Below are 19,045 nucleotides of genomic sequence, written 5' to 3'. Positions count from 1 at the left end.
TGCACTCTGGCGCAGCACTTCTCAGAGGCTGCAGATTTATCAACATATCAGTCCTGCTGACTTCAGATGCTGCAGGGATTTAATCAAGTGAAGGAGAAGCTTTTCATACAGTATAAACAGCTGTGGACAACAGATACTGTAACAATCACCCACATTCATTTATACATCACTGCACACTGATTTACTGACTTTCCTGCTTTAACCACATTAAACCTTATTTTCTGTGCACATGTTGGTTGGAGAGTGTTTAATAGAAATAAATGATTTATATTTGAAGCATTAATCTGTTGTTGCAGCACGTCTGCATCCAGTAGACTATTTAGTATGAAACACAGGCGCCTGGTACTGTATCAGTAGCCTATGTGACGCTCACAAAAACAAAGGGATTTTATGAGGATGACGTATGACTGCAGCGTTCTACTATAGTCATACGTCATTGTTCAGTTTTAACAACAGCTGACATTTTTGATTTTTGTGCACAAAATGAAGTTATTTGTCCACAAATATTTGGTGAACATTGTGGCTAATCAACATGGTCAGAAAATGACTCAGAAAAATATGAAATGTCTCAAAAATGCCAAAATACACTGGAGGGAGGCTTTAAATAGTATTTAAATGTTTGAAAACAACATTTGAATGTGTAAATCTGAAGGAGATTTTACCTCATAAAAATCATCCTTATGTCTGCAGTTTAGTGTCACCACAACTTTCACATCATATTAATCTCAGCACAGAAGTAAGAAATGGTGTCTGACCTCAGAGTCTCCAGTCTACAGTCTGGACTCTCCAGAAAATCACACAGTAGATTTGTTCTTGAATCGTCGAGACTCTCGTTGTAGCTCAGATCCAGCTCTCTCAGGTGGGAGGGGTTGGACTTCAGAGCTGAGAGCAGAGAAGCACAGCTGATCTCTGACAACCTGCAGCCCCACAATCTGAATAAAGAAGAAATCATGTAGCGTTAGAAGCAGATTACATGGGTGCAAGAGCTCCGTCTACAGACGGATTTCCATCAACAGTGAATTATTTGTTCCATCATAGTCTGTTTATTTTTACCACTAACACAAAAAAGATTTTACTCTGCCACCACATTTCTGCTTTTTTCACTTTGTAAACGATTAAACGGCGAGGGAAAGAGACGTTCGTTGTTCCAGACATCAACGCTTGTACCAGCTTCCTGCGGTTGTTTATGCATCGATTTATACGTCTGTTTTCTCCAAAATAATCAAAGGTATGGCAGTTTTATTTAATGTGCACTTATTTCTCTGTAGGGATGGGTACCGAAACCCGGTATTAAACGAGCCCCGAGGATAAATTATTAAAGACTGTAGTATTGATAAACTCCGATGTTACCGGTTCTTTTATCAGCACTTTTTAATGTTTTGGTGTAATTTATTCTCAAACTGCAGCCTCTCCTCCACACACGCACGCACACACACACACACACACACACACACACACACACACACACTTAAACACAGACACAGAGACATACACAAACACACACACACAAACACACATACACGCAAAAAAACCACACAGACACACACGCATACACAAAGACACACAAACACACAGACACACACACAGACACAAACACAAAGACACACACAAACAGACACAAACAGACACACACACACAAACACACACACAAACAGACACACACACACAGACACAAAGACACGCACACACACAAAAACAAACACATTCAGAAACACACAGACACACAAACACAAAGACACAGACACACAAACACACACACAAACACAGAGACACACGCACAAACACAGAGACACACAAACACACAGACACACACACAAACACACACTCACACACAAACACACAGACCCGCACACACACAAACACACACAGACAGACACACACACAAACACACACACCCAAACACAGACACACACACATACACAAACACACAGACACGCACACACACAAACACACGCACACAAACACAGACACAGACTCACACACACAAACACACACACACACACACAAACACACGCACACACAGACACACAAACACACTCACACACACAAACACAGACACACACACACACAAACACACAGACACACACACACAGAAACACACGCACACACAGACACACAAAAACACAGACACACACACACACAAACACACACACACAAACACACAGACACGCGCACACACAAACACAAACACACACACACACAAACACACACACACAAACGCACAGACACACAAACACAAACACACACACACAAACACACAGACACGCACACAAACACACACACACAGACACGCACACAGACACGCACTCACACACACACAGACACACACACACACAAACACAGCAAAGTCAGTGAACAGCAGATCACATGTGAAGTGAAGATTACTCGAGTTGACGACAACTACGCTCGTTACTTCTTAAGTGCAATAACACTTTAGCGAGTAAAAAGCCAATACTCTATCAATACACCTGATCAACAAGCATAAACATGTAGAAAAGTGATATTTTCAACTGCTCTGTCCGCAGTCTCTCATCCACCGCTGCTATGTTTTACACAACCACAGCGCGCTAGCTCAGCTAATAGCTAATTGTTAGCAACAAGCTAAAACTAAAGCTGTCTGTATGTAGTCTAACTGTTTAGCTTAGTTTGCCACCAATCTTCAAATTTGGCTCATTCTTGTAAACTCAGCTGCTGGCTGAGACAAAGCAGCCTCTCCTCTCTACCAGCGGTACCTGCAGCAGTCAATCACATCAGCAGCAGAGGGAGGAGGAGGAGGACAGGAGGAAGGACTGATACTGACTGATGTCTGTCTTCTTCTTTCTTTCTAAACTTCACTCAGTATTTTCATGTCAGGAATATTATTTATTTTATTGACATTTTACATTTGTTTCCAGAGATATTATTGAGTTTATAAAGTGACTTTGCTGTTGTAAACATGACTGTTGCAGCTGGGCGGCTGTGGCTCAGGAGGTAGGGTCAGGAGCGGGTCGCCCACTAATCAGAAGATTGGCGGTTCGATTCCCGGCTCCTCCAGTCCGCATGTCGATGTGTCCTTGGGCAAGATACTTAAACCCAAATTGCTCCTGATGGCTGTCTAATCTAATCATTCAATGTGTGAATGATTAGATTTCGTGTGATGGGCAGGTTGGGACCTTGCATGGTAGCCCCTGTACCCATTCAGCGTATGAATGTGTGTGAATGGGTGAATGTGATTCGTGGTGTAAAAGCGCTTTGAGTGGTCGGAAGGCTAGAAAGGCCCTATACAAGTACAGTCCATTTACAATTTACTGTTGCTGCTCTAGAAACAAAGTTTAGTTATATTTGTAATAAAAATAAATTCTAATCCTGTTCTGAATTTATTTTTTAAAAAAGAATAAATTCAGAGTTTACGGCTCGACTTTAAGGCTTGTCCGATTTCTTTATACGACAAATGGAAAAGAAATTTACTTGTCCCACCACACAAGTTAAAAGTCGCAAAAAAAATCCTCACAATGTTTCATCTGCTCTGCACCTCTACTGTGCGCACTGAAAAAGAGGGATGATGCATCACAGACAGACAAAGTCTGTGACGAGATGTCAAGAGGCAGATATTCACATTTTATTACATAATGAAAAGGTCCAAACCTTCAGATGCACAAGAAAGAAAACGGAGAAAAGAGGAGGAGGAAAAGAAAGCCCAATATAGAGGTATGTCGTCTAATGTTAACATAGCTAGCTAAGTAGCAATAAAGCTAATGCTAGATAATGATGCTACGATAGCTGCTGGACTCACATATTGTTACAGATTGAAGGATATGAGACTGAATGACAAGCCAGTAGCGAGCTATCTGGATAACTGCTCCTTCCTACAACGTAAGGCTTTGTGCTGAAATTTCACTGACCAATATCAGTGATAATGGCTAACGCTATATCCATAAAAACATAGATTTCTGCACTGGGTTGCACCAACTATGTGTAAGCTGGCATGAGCCACTTGGCATCGTAGCACATTGTAGTAAACTGGATCAATAGTGAAATATCATATCAATAAATTAGATCTCTACTGGATTACTGTGTTGCTAAATGGCAGCAATTAGAGTTATGTTGTAACTTATCTCCGTGGTGAAAGCTTTTATTTTAGTGATGCATAAATCACAACTTAGTGATAATAATTTATGTTATAACTAAGTTTGAACTGACACACAGCTGGTGCAACAGGCTGCAGCAGTTGTTTGTCTACTCTGCAGCTACATGTTTTTGCTTGTAACAGGCTGATATCTACTCTATAACTGTCCAGATGCACTCAGGAAATATCTGCAGAAGCCTCCAGCTGCTGGAGAAGTTACATCTGATCTCCCATCTACACCACTCTCTGAAGCAGGTCAGTTCAGCCACTTATTTGTGGTCTCTGTGTAACTGATAATACACTGCTATGTTGTCTTTATTATTGTTATTATTATTATTATCATTATTATTATTATTATTATTGTTATTTGAATGTCACAGTTACACCTTGTTAATTTCAAGTCAAATATCAATATTATCTTTTATTAAATGGTTTCTTACATACTTGTGTTATCATGGTATCACTAGTGCAATAAAATATATTGAATCATAAATATAATTTCTATATTATAAAGGGAACATAGCTAACTTAAATACTAATCAATATCAGACTGCAACCATCTATATTTATTCAAGTTGTCTACAGGACACATTAAAGCTAGAATAACTTATTCCATCTAAAATAATTTAAACTTGGATTCTTGACCTTTTTTCACTCATGTAATTGAACAGTTCTGGTCAACCGTTATCTATAATTTATGCTTCAGATGTGTTTATTGTCTGATGTGTTGTCATTTATGAATCATTGTGTGTCCTTACTAAAGGATTAATAACTATATTTACATGTATGTTTAGATTTACCTGCAGGTGAAGCAACAACAGACACAACAGACACTTCTACTACTCTACAGCCTGCAGACACCATCAACTGGAACAGATCCTGAAGTATGTGAGTCCATCAAGGCAGCAGCTATAGATCCTGCTGACTGGCAGCCCTGTCTGATATGGTGAGGACAGAGATAGTCAGCAGAGGCCATATCAGCTAAAATAAGACTCTACATTTACAAAATGAGAGGATGGGAGAAGTTCCCATCACCACCACTTCTACAGAAAATAAGTGAATGGAGAGAAAATCAAGAGAAGTTGGTTGGGTATATTCCAAGAAAAAATTTTAAAAAGTCTTTACTGCTTCTGCTGCAACCTGTTCTCACAAAAAACTACAAACTAATCAGTAATTGATTTAATGACTGGAAAAATTGCAGTGAAATACTCAAAACCCACGAGAACAGTCCAGGGATCTCATTTGTTGAGTAAGCAGGAACGGGGCCTGAAAGAGGCGTACGCCACTTCCCAAGCAAAAGTTGTGATCTATAAAAACAAACTTGATGGGACAATGTGCGCACCTGCACCTAAACTCTTACCCATGCGTTGGAACATTTTAGAGACAGGGGAAATCCACGACGCAGAATTGAAGTGAATTGAAGGCAGATTGTATAATAATCCTCTCACACATTTAATTTCACTTAATATCAAACATCAATTATAGATCCACATTATCATAAACACTCAAACCAGCAGTGTTATCTGTACTTTGGCTTGTAGTGAGCCATAACTTCCATAAACATCTTTCAATTTGTAAAGATATAAAGCAACTCAGATGTTAAAGTCTGCCCAACATTTCATCAGTGCTGCCTCACCCGGAGCACAAAGGAGAGAGTCAGTTGTGGAGCAGCAGCAGCTGAAATGAATGATGTCAGGATGTGGCAGGTGGCAGGATTCTGCAAAGTCTGGGTTGCCTTTCTCCAATATTAGCTAAGCATGAAGATACTGATTCATTTTCACCTTGGCCACGTTAACTTACTGATGAAATGATCATCATTGATTGTAGAAATCCAAGATGACATCAAATAACTTCAACAAACGGAACTAAAACATATTTACAGGACAGAGCGTTAATAGATTTTTAATATTTGGTTATACTGTGCATATATCACCAAGTATGAGTTCCCATGTAGTTTATATGTGTAAAATGGCTACAGTAAACACGGCTGTATTGTCAAGCACAGAGACACTGGAGACACAGCGGTGGCTGCCACACACACTCTGCCTTCTCCAGTCACCTCACCGGCTCATCTTCACCACCTGTGCTCACTGTGTCGATTAGAGAAATACCTGTATGCTGGATTTTGGAGTAAATATAAACTAATATAGTGTTTATTGTATTTTACATATTGAGTGAGTGGTGTAAAAACTACTTATACTGGTTAACTGGGAGCTGGCCCACTGCAGGGTGTGTTAAACATTTAACCAGAGATATCTGACTTAACAATCCACAGGAATGTTTATTGAGGTTGTATGTGGTTGTTTTGGGTTACACACATAATTTCAATACGTGTGAAAACGGGGAAATAAAAGGTTAAATGTCTGTTCATGCCTGTTGCGGTCCTTCCTCTGCTGCTGCTGAGCACAAGTGACAAGAGAGGCTCTGATACACTGACTCTCAACACTGATTGGCCAGGTGTCTAAAGACAGAGAGAGTGATTGGTGCGGCGAAAGAAACACATGTACATGAATATTCATGAAGGCTTTTGCATTGACCGTTTATGGTTGAATGTGGGCGTGTAGAGGGCGGGATATGACGCTGATCCATGAGCGCACATTTCCAGGTGGACTGTGATTTATAAAGGGAAATATACGTGCATTCGTGTGTACGCATGGTTTTATACATCTGATTATTTTTCGGTGTGCGCCATTGTCAGCTTTTGTGCGCACGTACAATTTTAGTGTGGATCCTACACACTGTTTTATAAATGAAACCCCAGAACATTGTGGGCACATGACATCATGGAAGGAGTCATCTATCCAGTGTAATCTATCAATAATCAAGTGCCAGCGTCTTGGATGTTACTAACAGGTAAAGGTAGTTAATAATAGTAATATTTAACAATTGATTCATTCTGTGAAATGTGATTTGTTTGTTTGAAAAGTAATTGTAATTTATAAAAATATATATTTTTGTCTTGAAACCATTGTGGTGTCTGATGTTTGTTGTCCATATTTTTACTGTAGAATGAGCGGGTGTGTCATGGACTCATGGTTTGGGCTCTTTGTGTTTTTTCTTCTTTTGGTTTTCTGTGTTACACTTGTGTTGTCCAGTCTTTTTGCTCATTCATGTTATTTGAGTTGTATCTTTGAAAGACTGTATTAGATTATTGGTTAGCTTGTAGTGCTGTGTACCTAGGTTGATTTATTCAGAGACAGTTTGATTTATGCTGGCTTGTTATTGAGTGCTGTTGTGTTTTCTGGGTTTTACTTTGCTCTGTGTTTCTCTTGTGTGTTCCTTCACTCCTCCTGTTTTCATGTGCTCCTCCTCTCACCTGCCCTGCAGTAGCCTCGTCGGTCCTGCCCTGCTCCTAGTGTCTTCCCCAGCCTATCAGCTCCCAGCCTGCCCTTGTATTGTGCCACCTGTTCCTTGTTGTCTGATTACTTCAGTTTGTATCTAAGTTCAGTTTTCAGTTCAGTCTTTGTCGAGTCGTCTGTTCAGTTAGTCAATTCTGTTCTGTCGTGTTTGTTCAGTTTCCTGCTCAGTTGATTTTTTTTTGTATCTTGTTCTACTCAGCTCATCCTGCTTTTGTTTTTTTCCTGCCAGTCTTTGAAATAAAGACGCTTTTCTTCAGCCCTGCTTTCTGGTCTCTGCATTTGGGTCCACCTGCTCCTAAATGTATGACAGGGTGGTGATGAGGCAGTACTGGTGGGGTAATGTGGTTTGGGGGGGGGCACCAAATCCTAATCTCTCCTAGGGCACCAACATGTCTAGAGCCGGCCCTGCTGGCAGATTTATTAAAGGAAAGCTTTTACATTTTCAGAGTGAGTGAAGAAATCAGGAGAGAGGAGATAGAAGTGAGGAAGAATTGCAGGATGTAGCTTAATGGTGTTGAAAGAAAAACAAGGAGAAAGTAAAGAAGTGATTGAAAAGGAAGAAGGTGCAACTGATTCAAGATTTAAAGAAACAGTTGAAGGAGTAAAGAGAAACACACAGAGGCAGCCCAGGCGTCAGGTGATGGAGAGACATGAACACATTCAAAGCAGGAGGCAGAAAAAACTGTTAAGGTCTGACTTCCACCTGTATCTAGATGAATTACTGTTCTGTAAATATGTTTAAAGGCACAATCTGTTATCCAAACTAAAGGACATCCTAACAAACAAAAGTCAAAGCACAAGATTCAAACCTGCTATAAAAGGACTTACAGATGTTTTAACACAGGTACTAACACTACACAACAACTCTATTAACATGATGTTTTCTTCAGTTGTTAGAAGGTCGTTGACCTCAGTAACTGTTGTAAACACAGCACTAAAACTGACACTTTCAGTTATTAGGAAACAAAATGCTGATTCATCTCATTCATTTATAAGTCAAACTGTTGTCTTGATTTGGCTTTAAGTTGAAACAAATTAATTCCCCATCAGTCACTTTTGTTATGTTGTTATATTACAAACATTGATCTATATTAAGGACCATATAGAGGCTGAGAATCCAGATTTGTTTTTCAGATAGAGACTGATTGGTCCATCTATCATCCATAAGGCCTACGTTTATTTATGTGTTGTAAATAAATACTGTTAATATTTAAACATTAGGTTAATAAATATTGTTAATATTTGTTTAATATTTATTTACCTATTTTTTGTGCACAACCGCCTTACTGCGTATCTATGACGACACTGTCGACACCGCGTATCCGTATCTGTGACACGCCTGCTCCGTAACATAACTAGTAGTTTCAGGGGGCCTACCACCCCCCCTGAAAACAATCCTAGTAGAAACACTGTCAATCATTATTATTAAAGGTCAGAAGGATGATCAATAATTAATCTATAGAGCTCATATTGAAACAGACTTTACAAAGTGCTTCACAATTCAGGATCAAATGAAAAGATCATTAACAGGGAAGTAATGGCTTGAATAAAATTCATAAATTGAATCATTTATATGTTGACACTGTTTGGATGCTTTCAACTGTTTGTTGGTCTGATTTCTACGTTCACAAACAAAATGAAAAAGTTAATTATTGTCATTTTTACTCTGACAAGTGACTTTTGTGGATGTGTAACAGTTAAAAAAGACACTTTAATAATTCTTATTTCTAATTTGTGTTTGTGAATTTTATCTCAACAAGGAATTTTTATTCATGAATGTTTCCTGTGGAAATGACCTTGCTGCACATCGTCCCTTCTGTCCCTCACAGAGCTGTTTTGCATTGCTGAGGGTAAGTTGTGTGGAAAAATGCTGCTGCGCTATTTTATTGTTTTCTATGGAAATCGAACCGTTTATGTTGTAACATTTAATGCATATTGTTTACTGTTAATACTCTTACTTTAACTAGCTGTTTCATGTTGTTTTGACTGTTAATATGAGTTTTGTAGATGCTTTTGTTTAACTTTCTTGGTGCCATTTGTATTACGGCAGGCTGCCCTGCGTCATGTAGTCAACGTAGCGCTGCAGAGATTTTAGCATCTATTTCCTGGTGTAAATTCTGTTATTTTGCATGTTTAGGAGCAGATGTGCAGGAGACACCAGAAGGTGATTCATATGTGTTACATTGTCTTCTGCAGGAGCAAATAAAGGCTGGAAACCAATCCTTTGAGTCGTCTCGTTACAAGTCCTCACCACGTCTGTCACACATGGACAAGTGAAAGATAAATTTACTTGTCTGAAGGACAAGTGCCTCAAAAAGTTAATGTGGAGCCCTGCATGCGCACCTGTCACCTGCTGTTTTGGTTCATGTATGCGCAGCAGTGCAACGTGTAAAAGGGCTGAGTGAATATAGATCAACTGGTGTGGTGATTAATAAATACTCTCTCAGCCAGTCACATCACTGGTCTCATAGCTGTGAAACACTTGTGCCAATCACAGTTAAACGTGATAACAACAGCTCAACAAACAGAAAGCTTTTCTTCAGGAAATGTCTGGATGGTTCAGAGCATCACGACATGAACACACATCACCACAAATCTGCAGCCAAAGACAGATGGAGCAGTTTTTTCATCAGTTAATATAATAACAATAGAAATAAAAAAATGTAAAAAAATGTATTTGGTGAAGCTGTTTACTGACGGACTGACACTATTTCAGCAATAATTACAGCCTAATGTATCTCACCTCGTACACGGTCACATAGTTTAGTAATTAATGTTACAGCGTTTGCATCGTAATGTGTCTCAAGGATAAAACATGAGACGCTACTTTGGCTAAAAAAAAAAAAAATTGAAAAAGAGGCTGATGAGCCCCGCTAACCAAGAATATCGAGTTATAACCGACCAGTCTGATGTGTGTAGAGGTGTGTGTGTTTCTACTGTAGCAGCCTGGTGTCATCAGGAGATTTAATGAAGGTAAACACAGTGAACGGTGGTGCGTAACGGCACTGCGCTCTGGCGCAGCACTTCTCAGAGGCTGCAGATTTATCAACATATCAGTCCTGCTGACTTCAGATGCTGCAGGGATTTAATCAAGTGAAGGAGAAGCTTTTCATACAGTATAAACAGCTGTGGACAACAGATACTGTAACAATCACCCACATTCATTTATACATCACTGCACACTGATTTACTGACTTTCCTGCTTTAACCACATTAAACCTTATTTTCTGTGCACATGTTGGTTGGAGAGTGTTTAACTGAAATAAATCATTTATATTTGAAGCATTAATCTGTTGTTGCAGCACGTCTGCATCCAGTAGACTATTTAGTATGAAACACAGGCGCCTGATACTGTATCAGTAGCCTATGTGACGCTCACAAAAACAAAGGGATTTTATGAGGATGACGTATGACTGCAGCGTTCTACTATAGTCATACGTCATTGTTCAGTTTTAACAACAGCTGACATTTTTGATCTTTGAGCACAAAATTAACTTATTTGTCCACAAATATTTGGTGAACATTGCGGCTAATCAACATGGTCAGAAAATGACTCAGAAAAATATGAAATATCTCAAAAATGCCAAAATACACTGGAGGGAGGCTTTAAATAGTATTTAAATGTTTGAAAACAACATTTGAATGTGTAAATCTGAAGGAGATTTTACCTCATAAAAATCATCCTTATGTCTGCAGTTTAGTGTCACCACAACTTTCACATCATATTAATCTCAGCACAGAAGTAAGAAATGGTGTCTGACCTCAGAGTCTCCAGTCTACAGTGTGGACTCTCCAGAAAATCACACAGTAGATTTGTTCTTGAACCGTCGAGACTCTCGTTGTAGCTCAGCTCCAGCTCTCTCAGATGGGAGGGGTTGGACTTCAGAGCTGAGAGCAGAGAAGCACAGCTGATCTCTGACAACCTGCAGCTCTTCAATCTGAATAAAGAAGAAATCATGTAGCGTTAGAAGCAGATTACATGGGTGCAAGAGCTCCGTCTACAGACGGATTTCCATCAAAAGTGAATTATTTGTTCCATCATAGTCTGTTTATTTTTACCACTAACACAAAAAAGATTTTACTCTGCCACCACATTTCTGCTTTTTTCACTTTGTAAACGATTAAACGGCGAGGCAAAGAGACGTTCGTTGTTCCAGACATCAACGCTTGTTCCAGCTTCCTGCGGTTGTTTATGCATCGATTTATACATCTGTTTTCTCCAAAATAATCAAAGGTATGGCAGTTTTATTTAATGTGCACTTATTTCTCTGTAGGGATGGGTACCGAAACCCGGTATTAAACGAGCCCCGAGGATAAATTATTAAAGACTGTAGTATTGATAAACTCCGATGTTACCTGTTCTTTTATCAGCACTTTTTAATGTTTTGGTGTAATTTATTCTCAAACTGCAGCCTCTCCTCCACACACACACACACACACACACACACACACACACACACACACATATACACACACACACACACACACACACACACAAACACAAACACAAACAAACAAACACACAGACACACACACACACACACAGCAAAGTCAGTGAACAGCAGATCACATGTGAAGTGAAGATTACTCGAGTTGACGACAACTACGCGCGTTACTTCTTAAGTGCAATAACACCTTAGCGAGTAAAAAGCCAATACTCTATCAATACACCTGATCAACAAGCATAAACATGTAGAAAAGTGATATTTTCAACTGCTCTGTCCGCAGTCTCTCATGCACCGCTGCTATGTTTTACACAACCACAGCGCGCTAGCTCGGCTAATAGCTAATTGTTAGCAACAAGCTAAAACTAAAGCTGTCTGTATGTAGTCTAACTGTTTAGCTTAGTTTGCCACCAATCTTCAAATTTGGCTCATTCTTGTAAACTCAGCTGCTGGCTGAGACAAAGCAGCCTCTCCTCTCTACCAGCGGTACCTGCAGCAGTCAATCACATCAGCAGCAGAGGGAGGAGGAGGAGGACAGGAGGAAGGACTGATACTGACTGATGTCTGTCTTCTTCTTTCTTTCTAAACTTCACTCAGTATTTTCATGTCAGGAATATTATTTATTTTATTGACATTTTACATTTGTTTCCAGAGATATTATTGAGTTTATAAAGTGACTCTGCTGTTGTAAACATGACTGTTGCTGCTCCAGAAACAATGTTTAGTTATATTTATAATATAAATAAATTCTAATTGTTCTGAATTTATTCTTTTATAAAACAATTATTTTTTAAAAAAGGACTTATTTAGTATTGATAAAGAACCAAACTGATAAGGAAGATCAATAAGACTATTGATTATCAGTGTTCAGTCACATATGTTAACATGAAAAGTTTAAAGTTGATAAAGATAATAAGTACAGATATTTGTGTTAAAATAAGTAGGCCTACAAGTGTTTTGTCAGTAAGGAGAGAAATAGCATACTTTATGAAGGTCAAATATTTTATTGTATGCTTTTCATGTATAAATTGGTGCCTTTGCCAGGAATAAAAATCATGACCAGAATTCACCAAACTGCATCATTTAAAAAAAGATTTTGCAGGGGGGGCATGCCTCCAGACCCCCCGAGGTGACTTCACACCTCGGCGCTCGTCGTTGGACACCAGTAGAAAAAAGTTAAGTCAAAAAATTTTTTTTCTCTTCAGCATCCATGAGATTATTGTGTTTGAAATCATTCAATGTTCCATAATCTGTTCAGAGCTGAAGAAGGTTTAGAATGAACAAGTTTAGAAAATGGAAACTCCAAACACCTGAACCCAACAGGATGCAGGTTAAAAACTGTCAAATACAAACAGTGAAAAAGAGCTTCATTAATATTAATGACAACATGCTGCTACTTCAATAAACACACAGTGACTTAACAGTGAATTAGCCAGTGCAGCTTTTTCATCTTATATTAAGGTTTCAAATCTGCAGCTCTGATACAGTCATTAGATTAAACCACTGAAGAAGAAAATAGACGTTAATAGTAAGATACTCAGTGTGGATCACCATAACATCATCCTTATGTCTGCAGTTTAGTGTCACCACAACTTTTACATCATATTAATCTCACAGGGATTACAGCAAAAAAAAAAAAAAAACTTTTCAGTAAAAATTTTTTCAAGGCGCAGCCAGGTCATGTTATTCACCTGTAATTTGTAAACCTATATTACTTGACGCCTGATAAACAAATAACACAAGATGTAAAATTATGAGATTTCAGCACCACTTCACACATAATCATGGAGCTCTTTTTGACTGGTCCTTGGATCTTGGGCTACTCTTCTGACTCATTTTCTTACTGCTCGGTCAGCAATCTTGTGAGGAGCTCCTGTGTGTAGCCGGTTGATGGTGGAGTGAAGCTGCTTCCACTTGCAGATAATGGTCCCAATGTGCTTATGGGAACATTTAGGAGTTGAGAAATCAGTCAGTAACCTGTGCCATTCCTGTTGCTCAACAATCTTGTTGTGAAGGTTTTGGGAGAGCTCTTTGTCTCTAATCATCATGAGATGGTTCTTGCATGACAGCTTGGTAACAAATAATATCTTCACAGATGTCTAACCCTTTTTAAAAGAGAGGAAGTGCTAACAGCCACATGCACTAACCCAGCTGATTGTAATTAGCACAGGTAAGAGGACTAATTAATGGAATCACCTGGTTCAGTGCTTTTTCTTACTGCCTGTTCAATACTTTTGTCCTGTGTCATTCCAATTCAATGCACATAAGTTTTTTGTTGATTGTGATGTTATGATTTCTTTAGCTGTGTTGCCTTATTGATTTAATACCAATGTCTGCTCTTAATTTCATATGAATAGCTGCACTGGAAATATGTCTCCTGAAAAAAGGTTGATGTGTTGAATACTTATTTCCCCCCGCTGTACATTTATATTTTCTTATTGATTAATGATTATTATACACATAAGATTAAGGGAAGACAATGCACCTGAAATAATTATATTTGTTCTGACTTATTACATGAGTTTGCCTAATTTGCATAATTTCATAATAAAAATTAAAGGTTATAATACAGAAATATATTGGATGAGAGTGTATATTACTAAGTTTCATTTTGATGGAAGAACATGGATTATTTTGTCCTTATTCAACTGTGGTGCCTTAAAACACATCCACCCTCATCCATGTTTAGGTTATTAAGAAATTTCACATAGGCTTGGTTATGCTGCAAATTGAGCCTACCACTATAGAAAAAATAGATGATATAAATTAGGGATGTCAATGATTCATCGATTATGGGTTAATTGCCATTAATAATTCAACTGATTGAGTTACAGGTGTTTCTGGTGACCGCCCGTAAGGGCCGCACAAGCTGTAAAACGAACGCACCTCCCTGCCTTCCGACGAAGAAAAACAGTTGCAGACTCGCAGTGAGCCTCAATCTGCTCACTGTGTCGTCTGGTTGAACTCTGAAGCATAAAGCTGTGAAAACTCCACGGAGTTGTTGTCTGGCGGCTGTGCGGTTTAGCTATCTGAGGCTCATGCTAACGCTAAACTAACATGTTGAACAGAAGCAGCTGCTCGGTTAATGCAGGCTGAGAGCTGACTGTCACACAGCAGGACTCTAATTACACATGCTTCCAACAAAATCAACACAAAAGTGATGAACTGTCTAAGCGACACTCCCCTGATCTGAGTATAAATGCATTTTAGCGGTGACAGTAAATGGACAGATAAAGTCACAGCAACAGTATTGTTTCGTCCCCGGGACATCCGTCCAGCTGAGCAGCTGTTTCCAGCAGCTGGACTAACGTTAGCTACAGTAAACACACGTCACTCCATCATATAGATCAGGTCTGCAGATTGTTTTATATAAAACTAACCAGATGATGTCTGTTGTGGGGAGATTGGGGTAACCTGTTTCACATTTACATTGTTACACTATAATGTCCACTGTACCAACAAATTATATACATTTATTTTAGTCTAAAATACAAAATGTGTAATATTTCACTCACTATTGTATATCTGAGCAGGCTGCAAGTTATATACTGTAGATAGACACCTACTATACACTATGTTCTGTACATAAAGTAACATCATTTTACCATTTACCATTACCTATGTTTGACACAAAATAAGAGTAGACTACATCAGGAGTTAAAAGAAAAAAATAAGCAAATACCAGGTTACTTAAATGATAAATAACACAAATAATGACTTAATTTAGAAATTACAGAGCTCCCGTCTGTTGCTATTCAACAACTGGCCGCCAATATCCAAAGCATTAAACACAGCAAACAGCTGCACAACTTCCAGCTTCACTAGAGGACAGCCCGAGCGCCCCCGCCGGCGGGAGCAGCGCTGCCGTCGTAGAAGCAAATGCGTCACAGCATTTAACACGGAAGAACATAATCACACCACGTACCGTTTTGTTCAGAAGAAGCTCGGCCAGTAAGCTATCGTAACCATTTCTACCTAAACGAAACACAAGTCAAACACCAAGCACCTGTGGGCGTGTAACAAAAAGCACCCGTTATCTTTCATTTCACGTTATCCACACACACATCAAATGAATCCTGAGATTTCACAGATTCCAGCAATATAACTCCTATCACTATCCGACCAAAACTCACTTGAAAAAACGTCGAAGAAATATAGAAACTTCCGTTTTTACATTAACAACTACAAATTGTGTCTTACCTTTACTGTTTTTGTAATCAAAAGTTGCGTCTGGCCGCATAAAACCACTAGTAATGGCTACTCCAATGTCTCTGGGTCATTTTGAGTTGATTACAGCCTTTCTGTATCCACTTTCCCGGTAGGAAGGACAGAGTCAAGTCGGCTATCGTCTAAGCCTTCCATGCGAACACACGGTCTATGTCTCCATCTAGTGGTTGAATCGTAGTACTGACAAAGATTCAGTCAAAAGCAATCGATAGCGGAGTTTGTGAGCTTTGATTAGAGGCCTAAACCGTCCAAATATGGTCCAATTCGACCAATGGTTTCCGGAGATATTGATGCCTATTGCTCAGGTTAGCTGAGCTCGTTGCTCAGATTACATTAGGATTACATTACATTTGATGTAATGACAAATAGCTAATTCGGAATTTTTTCTCCACTAAAACTTATCTAACTTTGCTCTACTTCACCTTCTTAGCATCAAAAATGATGCTAAGAAGGTGATGTTCACATGTTGTTTTATGGTTTACTAGAGGTTTTGGGCTGCAACTCCATAATTTCAAAGGGGATATTTACTATAATATTGTTAAGTTGGTTTTTTTTGTGGAAATGAAATCTTTCATTTATGCCATGTTCCATCTTCATTTACTCTGACCCAGTAACATCTATACTGATGCTTACACCTCTGCACAAATCTCACAAGTGTTACCTTTATTATGATATAGAAAGTGTTCATATAAACCAGTTGCAGAGATATACTGTATTCATTATGAGTGTGCCATTTTCGAGCAGGGGCCTGAGTCAGAGGCCTAGGGCTTAAGAGGTTAATTAGATCAGACTAGATGTGTTGGACAAATCTAACAATTAATTAACATTTAATCAAAATTGCTGGAGCCTTCAATGGTAAATAACCGTAACTTTATCCTACAAATCAGAATCAGAATCATCTTTATTGGCCAAGTATGTTTACACTTACAAGCAATTTGACTCCGCTTTAGTGGCTCTCAATGTTCTTACACAGAATAACAACACAACAATCTTCAGAAATATACACAAGGTATGACTATATACAGGTGAAACCGTTTCTGTGAACTGGAAACAGGATTGAAATAGTGTTAAGAAGTGAAGAGTGCGAGGAGTGATGAGATAAATATTAAATGGTAAAAAAAATGACGTTACTTCATATACATATATTAGGTGGTTATGTACAGTATATTCAGCCTGTTAATACACCCGCCGGGCGCACAGGCCAACAGTTAGGTCTATAGCCTACAGGACACAATTAAACATCTATCTGCATGTTATTTTCTTTTAATAATAATGTGTAATTTACTTGCAATTAGTAGGATAAACGTGAACTTGCCCAGTGCCATGCTAACGTCAGCTGGTCAACTACCATCTGCAGCAAACTGTTATTTATCTGTCCATCTTTATGTTTTCACTGTCACTGACTCGTTTTCACTGATTGAACTTTCAACAACAATAATATGAATCTTACCGTTTTTATTCCATCATGTTGAATTCCAATGTTTGTTCTGTCACTCAGAACTATGAGCTAAAGTTGAGCGATGCTCTGTGTTTAGATATTCCGCGCTGTCTGTGTCACGTGATTCATGTAAACAATCCCATTGGATACTAAGATGTGACAATCTACGAAGAACAACATCTGGTTGATGCAGCTCTCACTGTTTTTTTTTACACCATCAAAATCCACACACGAAATACAGAATGAATGGGAAGTTTCTCTCTCTCTCTTTCTTTTTTTTCTCCTCGGATCTACTCTGATCTCATAAATGGCGTCTATGGACACAACAACATTCAGACACCTATTCATGTCAACACAGATCAATAAAATGCTGCTGACTGTAAAATGGATCAAATTAGACATGTTGGATTAAAAGCTTATGTATTACTTTTATTTATCTTCTTCCTGTAAATGGTAACAATTAAGTGTAATTTCATTAAAACACTACAGAACTTGAGCATATACAGAAAAATTAATATTTTCCTCCTACTGAGGAACTTATTTCCAACCACAGATTTACTCTCATCATCATCTCTCATGACTGACTGTGATCAGTGCCAAACACCAGACTTTCACATGACCTTTTAACTGGTGGTGCAGCTACACAAAGTAACATCATTTTCTGCCAGGAAGCATCATGCACATGTTGAAGTGTAGCAGCTAAAACACGACTTGAGATACAAACTGCATTTGGAAATATGATTTGCTCTCTTTGTCTGTACTCCTGTATGAGAGTTTTAAAGTGTGTGTGAGAGAGACTTTATGTATAAGTTCCTACAAAATAGTGTGTTCTCAATATTTAATATATAAGACATTATTCATGGATATGCAATAAAAGTCTTGAACTTTTTTCACATTTGGTTTATAGATTTGAGTTTCACACACATACCAAAAATTATAAACATTAAATTGGTCTCACAGATAGTTGTCCAATAATTTCAATAATTTCTTACTTTTTATTGTGAAACCAACTGTTCAGGCATTTTGGATTTTAAACATTTTAGTGATTTGTGAAAAACAAATGAATCAAATTGAATCTGAAACTTCTATTATGAATTTAAATAACTGGGTACATACAAGATGTACAAGAGGAAAACACAGTCGGTGAACTGACCTCAGAGTCTCCAGTCTACAGTTTGGACTCTCCAGTCCAGCAGACAGAATCAATCCTGAGTCCTCCAGCTCGTAGTTTTCACTCAGGTCAAGCTCTCTGAGATGGGAGGGGTTGGACTTCAGAGCTGAGGCCACAACTTCACAGTGAGTCTCTGAGAGTCCACAGCCCTTAAGCCTGTTATTACAAATTATATTACATTTAAATAAATTAAAATCAAACACCTCTATGATAAATATAGACACTATGCATTTTGATGACAAAGCAAATTGTGTTTTGAGGGGTCAGCAGCCCCATAGAGTGCATATATGGTAAAATGCT

The 19,045-nt window shown here is 38.5% G+C and overlaps 1 protein-coding gene across 1 annotated transcript in view; it reads right to left on the bottom strand.

The window, feature by feature from the left end:
* LOC122976727 (ribonuclease inhibitor-like) overlaps window positions 1–11,830 on the bottom strand; it is a 33,898-nt gene extending 22,068 nt beyond the window's left edge. Inside the window, exons 1-2 of the mRNA XM_044345377.1 lie at window positions 11,226–11,830; window positions 756–932 (exon numbers count right to left, since the gene is read on the bottom strand). Coding sequence (XP_044201312.1) covers window positions 756–932; window positions 11,226–11,422 — 374 coding nt within the window. The 5' untranslated portion in view covers window positions 11,423–11,830. The remainder of the gene's footprint in view (window positions 1–755; window positions 933–11,225) is intronic.
* Between the last annotated feature and the right edge of the window lie 7,215 nt (window positions 11,831–19,045).

The sequence above is a fragment of the Thunnus albacares genome, chromosome 24 (assembly GCF_914725855.1).
Source record: "Thunnus albacares chromosome 24, fThuAlb1.1, whole genome shotgun sequence".
In the NCBI taxonomy this organism is placed as follows: Eukaryota; Metazoa; Chordata; class Actinopteri; order Scombriformes; family Scombridae; genus Thunnus; species Thunnus albacares.
This window is presented reverse-complemented; position numbering and strand designations above follow the sequence as displayed.